Source organism: Thrips palmi, unplaced genomic scaffold (assembly GCF_012932325.1).
Source record: "Thrips palmi isolate BJ-2018 unplaced genomic scaffold, TpBJ-2018v1 HiC_scaffold_10, whole genome shotgun sequence".
Lineage (NCBI taxonomy): Eukaryota > Metazoa > Arthropoda > Insecta > Thysanoptera > Thripidae > Thrips > Thrips palmi.
The window spans coordinates 2,787,893-2,803,904 of NW_023144621.1; the positions used below are offsets into that span (position 1 = coordinate 2,787,893).

Genomic DNA, 16,012 nt, shown 5'->3' on the forward strand with positions numbered 1-16,012 from the left:
CTGTTACTCCAGTGCGGTTGAAAAGTTGTCTGTCTGTTTAAGGGGAGGTTTACTGAAAAAATAGCACTTTTCAAATTGAGCCCCAGTGTTAATATTTGTTGGATATGTGTAGTACTACATTGTTTTAAGTCAAACATGAAATTTAGAGCCCAATACCTTCCTCCAAATCCAGTCGAAGAGGTTTTTTCAGCCTATTTTGGCAATATCTTAAAAAGTTCTCCTACGCAAAGTATTTCAACGTATACTGATGTTCTGGACATTTTTCACTTCTTTGGCACATATGCAATAAAGCGTGGCATCACCAAGACATGGGAGCCAACAAGTTTATTTTGGCATTGCTTATCAGAAAAAAAAAAACACTAAAATATCAGGATTTTGACCATTTTCTTGAAATTTCAGTGACATGTTGTGTTAAAAACACAGCTTCTGATTTTGCAATGGTTCCAGTATCTTACTAATGCCACGGTTTATCAATTATGAACCAAAAAAGTGAAAAATGCTCAGAACATCAGTTTACGTTGAAAAACTTTGCGTAGGAGAATTTTTCAAGATACGACTGGAAATAGCAGAAAATTCCTCTTCGACTAGATTTGGGGCTTGGTATTCCTCTGCAAACTTCAAATTTTACTATTTACTATAAAATAATTTAAATTTACAATGAACATAAATAGTGGGACTCAATTTGAAGAAAGTAAGATTTTCAGAAGAACCTCCCCTTAAGTGTACACTACTCCTCCGGAACGGCTCGGCCGATCTGGCTAAGATTTTGCAGGGTCAATAGGTATGTCCTTGGCTCGCCACACACTTAAATGTAGACTTCTAACTCAATCCAGTCGGTCATCTTAGCCTAGCCAAAAAAAACGGCAGAAAAAAGGCAACTATATTGGTACTTTCAACTTTATGACAAGTTTCGTATCATTTCCTATGTTTTGGAGGGTGCTGATGACGAAATTATAACCCATTCTGACCCCCGACTTTAAGTCCCATTAGTGAAGATTTTGATCACCAAATTCTAATTTTTTCTGGGGATCACGCTCATTTCTACGGTTTGACTAGGAAAGCACCCAGCCGAAGGCAGGCTAGCGCCGCAGGTCAAGGTAGGCGTATACGCCAGGCGTGATTGTCGAAACCGGCGCAGCATCGCGAAGCCGGTTACGACAAGACACGGTCTGGCGTACACCTACTTTGTATTATATGAAGATGATCTTGAGGTGGTTAAATCACTTGGTGCAGCCAAAAGCAAGTACGTATTGGTAACCGTGTACTACTCTCTTGGAAATCTGCCTGACCACATTCGGTCTAATTCTGACAATATCCAGCTAGTTGCCTTGAGTAGGAGAATGTTTTTTAATGCTGAAAACGTGTTTGTTCGAATCGCCAAAGATATAAAGATGAAGAGAGCAGTGGGGACGAAGATGACTCTAGTTCTGAAAGTGAGGATTCTGGTGAAATAGGGTACTTTCGTAGATCCCTGAACCGGAAGCACACAGACGCCATTTTGGCGGAAGTAGATCCAAAATTTGACATGGGAAAGAGACGTTCGTCAAACGTATCGGCCACACTTGAACATAAACAGTTGTTTGATACTTATTTGCAGTGCATATGTGTTTCGCGAGCAATATTTGTACAGCTCGGGTACAGTTATGGATCCGAAGGGAGGTTAGTTTCCGGCCAATTTGGCGTCTGCTGGTCTGCTTGCTTCCGGCTAAGGATCCTACGAAAGTACCCTACTGATGATGACGATGAAGTATTTTCAAACTATGTTGACCGCTCTTTCCAAAAGAGGACTGTAAAAAGGTACAAAGAAGCTCTGTTGAGAAAGCCTCCCTCTGCAGTGAAGAGGGTATCAAGTTTGATTCAGCGGAAACGCATCCGGTGGGCTTTACAAGATTCAGACGCCTTTCATACAGCTCGCAATGTAAATTTCTTACACTTTCATGCGAATTTTTTTCGTACAAATACGCACGCAGAGTCGCATTGCCTCAGGCTAGATTTGATACAAATTTGAACGACAAAGACACCTGCGTCAAATTGATCGAGGCCCGAGCTGGACTGCGAACCAAACTTGGGCAAAAGAATTAAGTGCTGTGGTAGGTTGGGTATCGTCCTCAGCGCTGTTTCCGCACTGCAAAAAATCAGTGTCAGATACGGATCATGCTACGGCGTTCCGTATACCCCCTGAAACGGTGATACGGACACCTGCCGTACCACTCCTCCCATAAGAGCCTATCCTTTGTAAAGCGTGGTACGGAAATTAAACGGAAAATGTATCGCTTATTTTAGACCGGAGGTTGCCGTTTCGGATTTCCGTTTGTGAAATAGTCCTTAATGCTCTACGGACAGTGAGGAACGGACGGACGCTCCGTAACGCAAAGTTCTCTGACGAAACGCATGAAACGGTCACTCCGGAGGGATACGGACTGTCCGTTACACATTATCCGTTACTGAAATTTGAGTTACGGAGCGTCCGTTCCTCACTGTCCGTAGAGCATTTCGGACTTTTTCACAAACAGAAAACCGAAACGGCAACCTCCGGTCTAAAATTAGCGGTACATTTTCCGTTAAATCCCCGTACCACCCTTTACAAAGCACATGCTCTATGGGAGGAGTGGTACGGCAGATGCCCGTATCACCATTTCAGGGGGTATACGGAACGCCGTAGCATGATCCGTATCTGACTCTGATTTTTTGCAGTGCGCTTTGACTCCCTTCGCATTTCGGTAGGGTATTTTAACGAACCCATTGACCGAAAGTCAAAGAATAAATTTGATTCAACATTCATGTAAGACGCAACAGAAACCGCTTCTGCGCATGCTCAGACGCTGCCTCAGAGTGGAGGTGGGACATCTGCGCATGCGCTGAAACGGTTTTGGCTGTTACTTTAGATCTTTGACTTCCGGCCCAGGGATTCGTTAAAATACCCGGTAGAATGAGTTCAGTACTCAGCTAACCTTCCTCGCTTCACCTTCTCCGGTGGCCCCTTCCTCAACACTGTAAACCTAACTGTCTACTAAGAACACACTTACAAATGCGTGCTTGCAAGTACACACTTACAAACGCATGCTTGACGCCGTATAACTCCATGCGTCAAGCATGCGTTTGTAAGTGTGTACTTGCAAGCATGCATTTGTATGTGTACTTGGCCAAGCATGCGTTTGTAAGTGTGTACTTCCAAGCATGCATTTGTATGTGTGTACTTGGCCAAGCATGCGTTTGGAAGTGTGTACTTGCAAGCACGCATTTGGAAGTGTGTACTTAGCAGACAGTTACGTTTGTAGTGAACCCCCGTCTGCCCTCTCTACCGTCGTCGCCGCGGCAGCAAAGCTGATCACGGTTACTCCCCCGTGCCGACGCAGCGTAGTCCACACCAGTGGTGTGGTCTAGACCACGTTTGTTTGTTTTTGTGAAGACGGTGCTGAATTTGAAGGGCCTTTCTGGTTTGTTGGACTAGGCTGCGCCTCAGGAAATCTCCCCACTCTGCCGCTCGCCCCTTCCGTAACATCGGCTCTGGCCGTGGCAGAGCATCCGAACCGACTACACGAGTGGCGGAACACATTCTCCAACGGCAAGATTCAAAGAGAGAGGTAAGTCTCTGCAGAATGCAACAGGGTTACAACACACGCGAGTGGATGTGTCAGGAGGCCAAGTAAGGGAGTCTGGGGCGATTTGTAACAGGGGCGATTCGTAACAAATGCGTTTATTAATTGAAGTGGAGGGAGCAGAGGAAAATCTGAGTATGGCCCCTTTTTCGCTTCAAGTACAGGGTCCTTCAACAATCGAAGCGGATGTGATCGGTGCTCAGGTATAGTTTTGGAGGGCGTCTGAAATATAGGGTACATCGAAAACAGGCAAATCTTTTATTTTGAGTTCCAGGAAGTTTCTGTGTGAGGCTCCCCAGGTATGAATCACCATCGAAGTACCGTTGGGGCCTTGAAGCGTGACCCCTTTACAATGTAACCACGTGGCATAAGTTGCTTTTACTTTGTCCATTGATAGTTAGGGACGGATTTCTTGCGTAACAGGCATTTGGGGTGATTTGTAACAGACCCGTATAAAAACAAGAATTTAAGTAGTTTTTGCAATTAAATGCCTGAATTATTTCTCGAACCATCTGCTGCCTTATTCCATTACATTTACACGGCTCGAAATGCTTTTTAAAGCAAGTTATTCTATTCTTTCCTCTAATATTGAAATAAAGTAAGGTTAGGCTTGACTTAGCCGATCAGTTAATGCTGAGGCGGTCAACGGCAGCTTGTAATGGAGATTTTAAGGCGTCTGCAGGACACCCGAAGAACAACTGCTGGAGGAGATAACATTCCCGACGAAATTTCATGTAATGTGTAGGATGTTATGAAAAGCCCCATGGCTGTTACAAATCACCCCACGCTGGGGCGATTCGTAACAGCATGCAAGGGTTTGGAAAGCGTCTTAGATTTCAAAGATTACGGACTCCAGATTGATCCAATGGAGCTGCACAGTCTAGATGAAGGGCCAGACTGCTCAACTGGCACAAGTTTGGAACCGTAATGCAGAATGTTCTTAAATTTGTATAGAGAATTCCGAAATCTGTTACAAATCGCCCCATACTCACTTACTTTATCCTGAACCAGAAGCACACAGACGTCACACTGCCAAAAATCAGTGTCAGACACGGAGCATGCTACGGCGTTCCGTATACCCCCTGAAATGGTGATACGGACATCTTCCGTACCACTCCTCCCATAAGAGCCTGTGCTTTGTAAAGCGTGGTACGGAAATTTAACGGAAAATGTACCGCTAATTCCGGTGGATCGGTCCACATTTATTACTTTTGGGGCTAAATTTGGTATCGAAACTTGAACGGCATGAACCAAGAGTGCATGTTTTCACTTTTAAGATCACTTCTGAGCTTCGGATTCACCCTCAAACATCAATTCAAACCAGACATTCCAGGTGCAGAGATATATTTTTGTGTGTTTCAACTTCAACATTGAGATTTTGGGTTAACGAGTAAAATTATGCTGCGCAGACCATTTCCACCATATGAAAATAACCTTTTCAGTCTGAGTATTCCCCTTACTTCATTTTACTAACCTGATAAAGAACTCAACACAGCCAATTGATTCCGTCAGTCCTTTATCAGGAGAAACTCCCTGAATGATATAGGAGCTCACATATCATGGCCCACAATAAACAAGAAAATCTTAACATTTGAGTCAAAAGTTGTCCTGATCACTGCACTTTACTTTTCAAATCGTCTGCTTGCACTGGGCCAATCCCAGTTATGAGAAATTGATAGTGCAGCACAGTAAGTTTCTCATACCTGGGATTGGCCCAGTGCAAGCAGACGATTCGAAAAGTAAAGTGTAGTGATCAGGACAACTTTCGTCTCAAATGTTAAGATTTTCTTGTTTATTGTGGTGTGGGCCATGATATGTGAGCTCCTCTATCAGTCAAGGAGTTTCTCCTGATAAAGGACTGACGGAATCAATTGGCTAATGTGTTGAATTCTTTATCAGGTTAGTAAAATGAAGTAAGGGGAATACTCAGACTGAAAAGGTTATTTTCATATGGTGGAAATGGTCTGCGCAAGCATAATTTTACTCGTTAACCCAAAATCTCAACATTGAAGTTGAAACACACAAAAATATATATCTGCACCTTGAATGTCTGATTTGAATTGATGTTTGTGGGTGAATCCGAAGCTCAGAAGTGATCTTAAAAGTTGAAACATGCACTCTTGGTTCATGCCGTTCAATTTTCGATACCAAAATTAGCCCCAAAAGTAATAAATGTGGACCGATCCATAGTTACGAAGCTGGGTCGGAGTTGAAATTTTGTGGGCTTGTTCATCTAAGGATAAGCGACTTTTGAAACAAGTATCGTCAAAATCGAAGGACCAGCTTTTTTTTATGCATCCATTTTTTGTGAAAGTTTCATTGATTTTTCTTATTATTTTCCAACTTTTTCATCTTTTTCAAAAATAAATTTTTCTTATGGATAGAGTAGTCTTTAGTGAAGACAATGAAACCTGGCTGGTCACTATCTGACCACAGATGCTCTGTGGACCAAAGTTGCGACATTCAAAGTTGTCAAAAATTTCAAATCGCTATAAAATCTGAACGGTTTGGAGATGGACTGAAAAATTTTGCAGGGTGACTCAAGGGGTCATCCTGAGTGGATTGACACCTATATTGGCCATTTCCATCACCGTCGATTTCGGGGGGTGCGATGGTCTGGCGTGGAATTACTCACTAACCCTTTAAGTCACAGACACTGAAACCTTTCATAAAATTGGTGTATGTGGTTTATTTTGACTATTTGGCACCCATTGAGTGCATTTTCGTTTAAATTTAAGTTTGGGGGTGCCTGCTTCGCACGCTGGGGTATGTTGTATGAGTACCACAAAATGACTTGAGGGTTACCCAGCACTTATTTAAGTTCTTTTTTTCCCGCCCCTCTCGCCCCACGGGTTCAACGTTATTTGGTGTACAAAACACATGTATAAAAAACGTTACGTCGCATGAGATCGGTTTATACTAGGTATCCCCTAAAACAACTCGAAAATTGGTCAAAAAAATGACCATTTTTCCGCAGGGCTGTACACGATCTAATTGGCTCAGAAATCCAACCAAATTAGGGGTGTGGTGTGGTGACCTAAGTAAAAGAAGTACTCTGTATGTACCTAACACAAAAATTTCTCGAAGGTGTGATCTTTATGGCGAAAAATGGTGAACGTTGTACAGGTACAACGTCGTGACCTGAGGGTAGCATAAACACGGGCAACGCTCTAAATGACAAACTATGCACCTAAAACTTCAAACAAATTTCTAAATACTTGCACAACACCGCAAGGAAAGACTTTTAAGCATTTCTGAGCTAAAATTGTTCAAAGATATGATCTGCGAGGCTGAGAAAAGTGTTCGTTGTACTGGTACAACGTCGTGACTTTTCCGTTGTTCCGTCATGCACTATAGCGCGTTAGGCAAGCCCACCCACACGACGGCGAGCGGGTTGCATACCTTCAAACTTCTATGGCGATTTTGAAACACCTGGTACAGTGGTGCACACAAATGACAGAAAATCTCACTTCCACTCGTCAGAAAGGTGTCTTGATGAAATCAAATGGACGTTGTACATGTACAACATCGTGACTTCCGTCGGATTCATCATCGTCCGTCGCCATGTCGTCCTCGAGACGAATTTTGAGCTCAAACAACTGTTTATACACAAAACTCGCCGATTATGGCGGTAAACATCAATTTACGAGCCACATAAACCGGTCTCAAAATTTGGTAAGAATCGGTAACCCTGAAGTACTTTTGTTGTTTATAAACAACATTCATCTAAAGCTGAGCCTCAGGCCTCTGACACGCAACCGACCCAAGAGATATGCATTACCTGTCATAGGACCAACCTTTCTAAACGATTTGAAGACAATTTTTTCACTCTTCGGTCGTTTTATAGACACGTAAAGGTTAGATTGCGAAAAAGTGTAGCACCTGACGCGCCTTGTGTGTTTTCGCGCCTTTTTTGGTAGCACCATACGCTAGAGGGAGGTTGAGTGGGTGGTTCAAAACGGCTGATGTTCCCTTGAGAGCAATTTTAGGCTGACGGAACTTGGCCAAACGCAAAATAGACGGCTGCAGACGGCATTCTATCTTACGTTGTACCGGTACCACGGTATGATGTAAAGGGCTAAGAAAAGGCCTGCGTGGGAAAGGGTCGCCGCGCGGACAGGGTTCACTGAATGGACCTTACCGTTTTATCTTAACTCTTTTATTCACGTCACCCTTATTTGTCTCTGCCCCTTCTCCAGATGGAGTGCAACATCTGCTTGGAACCGTTCGACGCGACAGAGCGCCGCCCCAAGGTTCTCCGCTGCGGGCATTCGTACTGTGTGAAGTGTCTGGGCCGCCTCGCCGACAAGAAGTGCCCTGTCGACAAGAAGGTGAGTTCGCTGCACTGAGAATCACACCGCCGTGAGTAAAGCGTCGATTCATGCAAGTTTTGATGCAAGACGTTTCGCTTGAAATGAAGCATATTCTGGAAATTTCCCCGAGCATTTAGATACGGGGAATCTTGGCGGGTGAGCCTGTTACGCTTGATCTCAAGCGTAACCTGATAACGCTTGAAAACAGGAGGTAATATTACGCTTTAGTTTTACCAGTATACACACATTACCTGATCCAGGAAGCGGAAGAAGGGGATAACTCCATTTTGTCCATTTTTCAGGAGCAACAAAAAACTGTTAGCAGGAAAATCTAAAACTAAACAAAGGAATGTTATAGATGATAACAAGTTAAAAAAATGTAAGTTAAATTTTGAGATGAATATCAGGAGTGTCAGGTCACTGCGTATAGGATATTAGTGACTTATCACATTTTCGGCTAAAATGGAAAACAGAGTCATCTCAACTTATATTTCATAAACGAAGTGGAATTTGGAGACATGTGAAGTGGAACTATAGTCAGCGGAGAGTGTTGGTTCCTCTGGTGTATTTTTTGGACTTAGCTCCTTTTTCCGTTCAAGTTCTTAAAATTGAAGGGGGGTAAGTTGACTTGATTCTTTTTACAATGGATACATAAAAACACAAGTTGAGTTATCTCCACAATATGTTGAACGGAGTCATGTTGACTTTGGTTGAGATGTTTCCATTTTCCGCTAAATTCAGAGTGTAAAAGGGGTCAAGTTGAGTTACATCTTTTTTTGAAGTGAATTTTCTCTTTAACTGCTAGGAATTGAGTCAAATAATTTGGTGCAATGATGCAAACCATTCTAAGGCACAACGACAAAATAAAAACTCAATTTGGAGCTAAGTCGAATTATTCCCTTCTTCCGCTTCCTGAATCACCTGTACTCCCTCGTTCACAGCCAAGGGGAGTTGTCGGCCCTCCAGACGATTCGAAACAAGACGCCCTAACCGAGTGAGCCGTAACCATTCCTTTCGCAATTTAAAGTTGAAATGCTCTTCTTGTCTGCTTGTAGGTCTTTGATGGAGAAGCCTTGGGATTACCTGACAATTTCACCGTACTACAGAACTTGCAAGCGTGAGTTCATTAATTTTTCCCTCTGGTTTTCCCTAACGTCCTAAGTTGTCTGATGACAACTTCTTGCTTGGTGTTGACTGTTAACGGCATAAGCTGCCCATTCTCTACGATTTTTGCTAGTTCTTGATCTTTTTCTTCATGATGGTGACGGCACCGTTAGAATGAAAATCGTGTCACGTTTCGTTGTGCCGTTCTTGGGATGTTTGAAGTGACACTGTGCTATCACTCGTTCAGTTTCAAGCTACAAATCGTATGAAAACCAAATGGTACTTTAAAATTGCATATTTCGTTTCTTTCACAGGCCATTGCCTCAGCGCTTCTGGTGCATCGACTGCGAGAAAGAGGCAGACGCTGCCTGTGTGGAGGACCACCGCGTGCGCAGCCTGAAGAAGGCCCGCGTCCAGGAGGCAGCGCCGCGCGTGGAGGCCCTGCAGCAGGCCGAGGCGGCTCTGGCTGAAGTGGGCAACGCAGTGGTCGCCGCGGCCCGGGGCCTCAGGAAGACGCTGCACGGGGAACAGCAGAGGCTGGCCGCAGCGAGAGGCCGCCTGCAGGCAACGCTCGGGGCCGAGGCCGCCACTTGGGAGCAGGCCAAGAAGGACGCGGAGCTGGACGGTGAGGCTCGGTGATGGAAATTTCAAATTTAAGATGGCGTTCGATGGGTTGAGTCTGATTGAGTAAGTCTCACGAATAAAATTCACTGCTGTTTATCACGCCTCAATTGGACAGCACCGGTCCCTACTCTATCACGCGCTCTAAGTCTGGACCAGAGGTCAGTCGGGAAGGCTCGCACTCGTTTAAAGCACGTTGTAAAAACTTTATTTTGCGGTGTAGAAGGATCAAGATTTTATGATTTCTGCGCCAAAACCCTTTAAGATAATTGAGTAAGCTCCATTGTGACGTTAAGTAAAGTGACCTTGAACACTTTTTGAAAATTTAATAGAAACGTTCAAAATTTTGGTTCTTGTAAGATTTTGTTTGCATACCTGCTCAGATCTGTGGTGGAAAAATCAGGGAGACTCATCCCCAGTAGTGTCAAAGAATTGCTTTGAATGGACTTTTAATCTGCAAAAGTTTAAAAATCATAAAATCTAAAAAAAGTTTATAAAATTATTTTAAAAAAATTGGTGACCGTTCTAGTCAATTCTATGACACTACTACGGATGAGTCTCCCTGACTTTCCCCCCACAGATCTGAGCAAGCATGCGAACAAAATCTTAAAATCTTACTAGAACAAAAATTTTCATCCTGTCTACTAAATGTAAAAATAAATCTCATTCAACGAACGTTAATGAAAGCAGATGATACTCGTTTGCTTATCTTCTACAGGGCAGTATGGGCTCATTCTTAAAATAGTATTTAAAATTGTGTATGTAATTAATCACTTACTTAATTACCTAGTCCTGTCGCTTGGTAAATTTCACTTATCATCACCAGATTTGAGCCTGCGGCTATGTAAATTATGGATTTCGTCCAAAATACCTTTAAATTCGTGCTTTCTCTTCTAAAAATTTATTAATGTCAGCAGTATCTCGGCCAACTTATTTTTGCTGGACAGACATTTTCGCCGGGCTTCCTTTTGGTCGTTTAATGTGTCCAAAAAGAAATCAGAAACTACGGAAGAGGTCACTGGAAGAAGTGGTCCCTGATAATTGATTTGCCCATTGTAAACCTCCCATATTGCCCGGTGTGCAGGGCTGCCGCAGGCCTTGTTGGACCTCTCCGCCGCCGTGACCGACCCCACCGCCGTGTGCGCCGTGACGCTGCGCCGCGGTGCCGCTGGAGACGCGGCGTGGCGCTGCGAGGTGCGGCCCGCGAAGGACGACTCGTCCAGTCTGCTGCTGTGCGTGCTGGCGGCCAACGGCCAGCTGCAGCAACAGGCGCAGGCCGAGCAGGACGCCGCGTCCAAAGGTAGGTTCGACTCGAGTCCGTTGCGTTGCAATCATCCAATAACTTACAAGTCCTTCATGTGGAGTTAAGGGGGCAGTTTAGCACTTAAGGGGGGACCCTGGTGAAAAAATCGCCAAAATTGACAAAAATAGTATTTCCAAAGTTCATAGATAAAAATGTGCATAGAAGGTTTCAGATTCAACAGGTTGAACACCTTTGAGCTAAGTGGGTAGTTTCTTTATCATTTGGAAGGAAATAGCATTGAGATCAGTTGTCGTTGGCTTCTACGCTCAACTTCACAGCTTTGCTCAGTCGACAAAAAATTTTGTCGTAGAAAGACTTCCTGCGTTCCTGGTTGACACCTACATGAGTCGTCTTGCATCGACTCTATTCATTGATGACTTGTCGACAAATTTTAGTGACGGAATCTTGATATCAGCCCCACTTGTTTTAAAACACACCTAAAAGCTTGAAAAAAAGGGGAAAAAAATCACTTTTTTTTTAAATGTTAAAATTTGAAAACTGATATCTCAGGACAGAAGTTGAATTTGATAATTCCGTCACTAAAATCTCTTCTATACATCTTTAGGATAAGCCAAAAAAATTTTCAAGACTTTCCGTCCCAATGAAAGACGCAGGAAGATTTTTCCCCAACGCTCTAAAAAACACTAAAAAGCCACTTTTCTCAGAGACCGTTCAACATTTTGGATTGAATTTTGTTATGGGAACTCACCATAATGAACCTAATAATTAAGCAAAGTTTCAACTTTCTGGGATTATTTTGAAGCCTACTTGAAAGTTTCACCAGGGTCCCCCCTTAATGCACACTTTCTCAATATTTTTCGATTTTCTGTTTGCACCTGAATAAAAATGACTTGCAAGAATGCTAGAGACAATCGGCGATAACCATGTAAAAGATCACCCTTTTTGCAACAATTTCGACAAAAAAATGTTTTAGCGTTAAGGGAGGCATTTATATGAGGGACGTAGAAAAGGTCTGCAAAATCATACATAGTTTCACTGCGCGCACGATTTCAGCCAACGTTTCCAACTTTTTTTCAATCGGTAAAGTGCATAAAAAAGAGCATACAATTGAACCACGGGGGTTAATATCAGGCGGAAAACGCTGGTTGAAAAAGGTCATTTTTCCCAAATTTTCCATTGAATGAATTTTTCTTGTTCGACACTAAATTTCTGGTAGTATTTTTCGTCGGATAATAACCCCCGTGGTTCATTTTGTGGGCAATTTAATGCTCTTTTTTATGCACTTTACCGATTGAAAAAAAGTTGAAATCTTTGGCTGAAATCGTGCGCTCAGTAACACCATGTATGAATTTGCAGACCTTTTTTACGTCCCTCATGTAAGTGCCTCCCCTAATGCTAAATCAAAATATTTTTTTTTTAAATTGTTACAAAAAGTTTGATCTTTAACATGGTTACCGCCGTTTGTCTCTAGCATTTTCTCTAGTCTTTCTTATTCAGGTGCGAACAGAAAAATCGAAATGAATTGAAAAAGCGTGCACCAACTGCTACTGCCCCCTTAAATGGTGTATTTTATATTTTCCTTACAATTCCTGATTGACAGTGTGAATCCTCAAACGCAATTCAGGCCGCTTAATTCCGTTATACAACCCGCACAATCCGAGAATTCCCTTAAGCTTATCAATGTAACGTAATCGCAAATATCGCACACGGTAAAGACGGAACCTGGTTTTCTCAGGAGGCTTCGCCACCAATTAGCTTATTCACATTTAAACGAATGTGACACAACGCTCTCAGGAACGTGATATTTTGTCACATTGGTTTCAACGTGAGGTCATGTTCCTGGAATAAAACTAGTTTTTGGCTATTAGTCATCTTGAATCTTATAGAATATCCGCGTTACAACAGATACGGTTGCCTGGTGCGGCCTGCATCCGGTTCGTACGCAGCGATTGCCTGACACCTTGTCTGACAGCGGTCTTTTGCTCGGTTCCTCGTGTTGTCCAGCGCCAGGTTGGGTGGAGAAAAGCAACCAGGTCCAGACTCTAGATGAGGATACGTGGCATAAGGGGTGCCGGGTGAAGACCGCCGACGGGCCTGGTGCCATCTTAGGGGTCCTCATTGTCAGGCGCAGGACCATGGTGCAGGTGAAGATTGACTGCACTGCTCAGGTTGAAGGGTGCAGTTTCTACGAACTGCGGCCAGTGCTAGAACCGTGGGTAAGTGCGTTGACTTGTCTCAAAACGTTTGTGCTATCGCAGTGCTTTTTCAGTATTGTCTCTCATGTGCAGGGCTTGATCTGTGAGGTGACTCCATCAGCTCTTGACGCGCTCGCCACAAGCAGCAGCACACAAATCAAGGGCAAGGCGGATTTGTTGGCGAGTGATAGTCTGCAGACGGTATAAAGCATTTGTTTCCTTTTTTTAAGGTTTTGAACCCTATGTTAAGATTTGTTTACTAACGGTGCTAGTGAGCTTAGACAAACTGTCCTTACCCCGTAATATAATAGACTTGAATCAATACTTTTTTTTCAACAAGTTGGATTTTTGATACAATTGTATTGTGAATTCCTCTAGGAAGGCGGATCAGCATCATTGCATGACTTCCCTGCACGCTCAAGTCCTTGCGGATAGCGTGTTTGTAGTTTACGGATAGTTTTGTGCAGCCATATTACGGATCGAATTTTGATTGTAACACGGATGTTTTTGTCCGTAATACAAAGGTTTTGATGTCCGTATTTACGGACCTTTGTATTACGGTCAAAAACATCCGTATTACAATCTAAATTCGATTCGTAATATGGCTGCACAAACTTGCACAAACCGTAAATACGGACATCAAAACCTTTGTATTACGGACAAAAACATCCTCATTGCAATCAAAATTCGATCCGTAATATGGCTGCACAAAACTATCCGTAAACTACAAACACGCTATCCTTAAGGACTTGACTGTGTGCGCCATAGTTTGCTGAGTGTTCAACTTTTTCCCAGTCCCTTCGTTGCACCTGAAAAAGCATACTATTGCCCTCAAAATGATCGCCGAGCTCTAGCATAGAGCAACCAAAATTTCACTGCAATCCTAACTGTCTACTTCCGAATGCATGCTTGCAAGTACACACTTACAAACGCATACATGGCTAAGTAGACGCTTACAAATGATCATGCTTAGCATGTAGTTAAAGGACGCCAAGCATGCGTTTGTAAATGTGTACTTGCCAAGCATGCATTTGTAAGTGTCCAGTAAGTAGACAGGTTTGTAGTGTATTTCAATGACAAACCTGAAAATGAGACTCATTTTCTAGCGGTTTATTTCGTTGGATATCCGTGAGCCTCTCCGCCCACCGTTTGACAGGCACTGACGCCACTCCTCCACAGGTGCTGACCCTGACCGGCCTGGACTGCTCCACGTCGGCTCCGTTCTGCCAGCAAGTGCTGCAGCGGGTTGCGCCCCGCCTGGAGCGCCTGCAGCTCGTGCGCCCCCAGCAGCAGCACGTGGACCAGGCCCTGGCCATGCCTCGCCTGCACAGCCTGGCCCTGGTGGACGTCAAGAAGGAGTGGCTGCCGAAGGTGGCGGCGATGGAGTCCCTGCGCTTCCTGGAGCTACACTGCAAATTCCAGGACGCCCTGGCCGACCCCCTGCCCGTCTTCTCGCGCCCCGCGCCACCTGCAGGCCTGCGCTGGCTGCGCTGTGGCTTCTACCCGCTGCGCGCCGCCCTGGCCTTGGCGCGCGCGCACGCCGACACACTGGAAGAGCTGCAGCTGGTGGCGGACACAAACAAGCCGTACGGGTGCCCCGACCTGGCGCGGGAGGTCAAGCACTGCGGCCTCAATCGTCTGAAGCGTTTGGTGTTTCAGCGTGTGAACGCATACGGATCTCTCTGTGGGCATGGTTATTGTGAGTCGCAGAAACTCGCTGTTTGGAACATGTTTGTCGGATGCGGCGCTACTGTTGAGGTGCTGTGTTCGTGGTGTGACGTCAGTTCCATGCCTCAACCTCCACCCCCGGCCCCCTAGCATGGATTGATTTTAGTTTGTACTAAACTGGAATGTCATAATATGAGGCCAATTTGTACTTGATCATAGTAACCGTAGTAGAGGCAAGGTTTTTTTTAAAGAACTTTTAATTGTTTTTGTATTTGTTTTCTTCAGTAATTGAAACTGGAAACTGTCCAAGAAAATTCAATTTAAAGTTTGTTCGTTTTTGGTGGAAAATTTAGGAGGTGTTCCAGCCTCACTTGTGCACTCGTCTTCCTGGCATTTTTTCGAGGATAGACTCTATCACGTCAATCTAGAGTTACTAAAGTATTTATTGTATTGACGAGGCATATCGCTGAAGAATTATGAGCATAAATATACACACAATTACAGACGAAGTTTTAGTGTTTTGTTATTGTTTCTTAAAAGACAGCGGTGGGAAAATTGTCGGCAATATTGCGTATGTGTGAACTTAAGATGATGGAGAAAGCGAGACCATCTCATATCAAATGTCAACGTCAAATGTCATGTTTCTTACTATTCTTCACGCTGTAGTGTGTGGGTATTCTTTGAGCGTCAAATCATGCAAGTTGCGCACAAATTTAGGCGTAGCGCATGTTTAAGTTGCACGCAACGTCTGCGCTGAAACCTACACAATAATTAATAGTGAAACATTTAGATGGTTTCGGAAAAGGGTGCCACGAGCAACAGCTAGGAGCATTTCAGACTATCACCTCGGCATGCACGAATCCTTCGTCCTTGGTTTCTCTATTTTACATTCTCTTCATTCTAGATAGCACTGTAAATCCACGCGCGGGACCGTCCCACACTCTGCACGTGGGACATTTCGGTCCACGCTTAAGTAGGAGAGACGTTTGTCCCATGCTTGCAAGTGAGGGACAGACCCTATCGGACGTTTGCGGGTGTGCGACATCCGCGCACACAGCCTCTTACCGAATTCATCGTCAGTAACCAACCAGGTACTATTGCCGTAGCAATCTCCTACGCATAATTTACTGCATCCAATTATTTAGGGTTTAAAAAAAAAAACAAACAAATAGGTATTTATTGAAAAGTAAATAATAATTACAAACGCGAAAAGCATGCATCATTGTTGCTCAAATTATGAGAGGTGCT

The 16,012-nt window shown here is 43.9% G+C and overlaps 1 protein-coding gene across 22 annotated transcripts in view; it reads left to right on the forward strand.

Annotated features, from left to right (window-relative positions):
* LOC117654250 overlaps window positions 1-16,012 on the forward strand; it is a 111,961-nt gene that overhangs the window by 73,248 nt on the left and 22,701 nt on the right. Inside the window, exons 1-9 of one of the 22 annotated variants that reach the window (XM_034400616.1) lie at window positions 1,170-1,243; window positions 3,452-3,584; window positions 7,799-7,930; window positions 8,968-9,029; window positions 9,331-9,641; window positions 10,722-10,937; window positions 12,906-13,117; window positions 13,190-13,297; window positions 14,276-15,273. In XM_034400616.1, coding sequence (XP_034256507.1) covers window positions 7,799-7,930; window positions 8,968-9,029; window positions 9,331-9,641; window positions 10,722-10,937; window positions 12,906-13,117; window positions 13,190-13,297; window positions 14,276-14,914 — 1,680 coding nt within the window. In that variant the 5' untranslated portion in view covers window positions 1,170-1,243; window positions 3,452-3,584 and the 3' untranslated portion in view covers window positions 14,915-15,273. The other 21 variants (XM_034400619.1, XM_034400622.1, XM_034400610.1 and 18 more) reach the window with 21 other exon arrangements.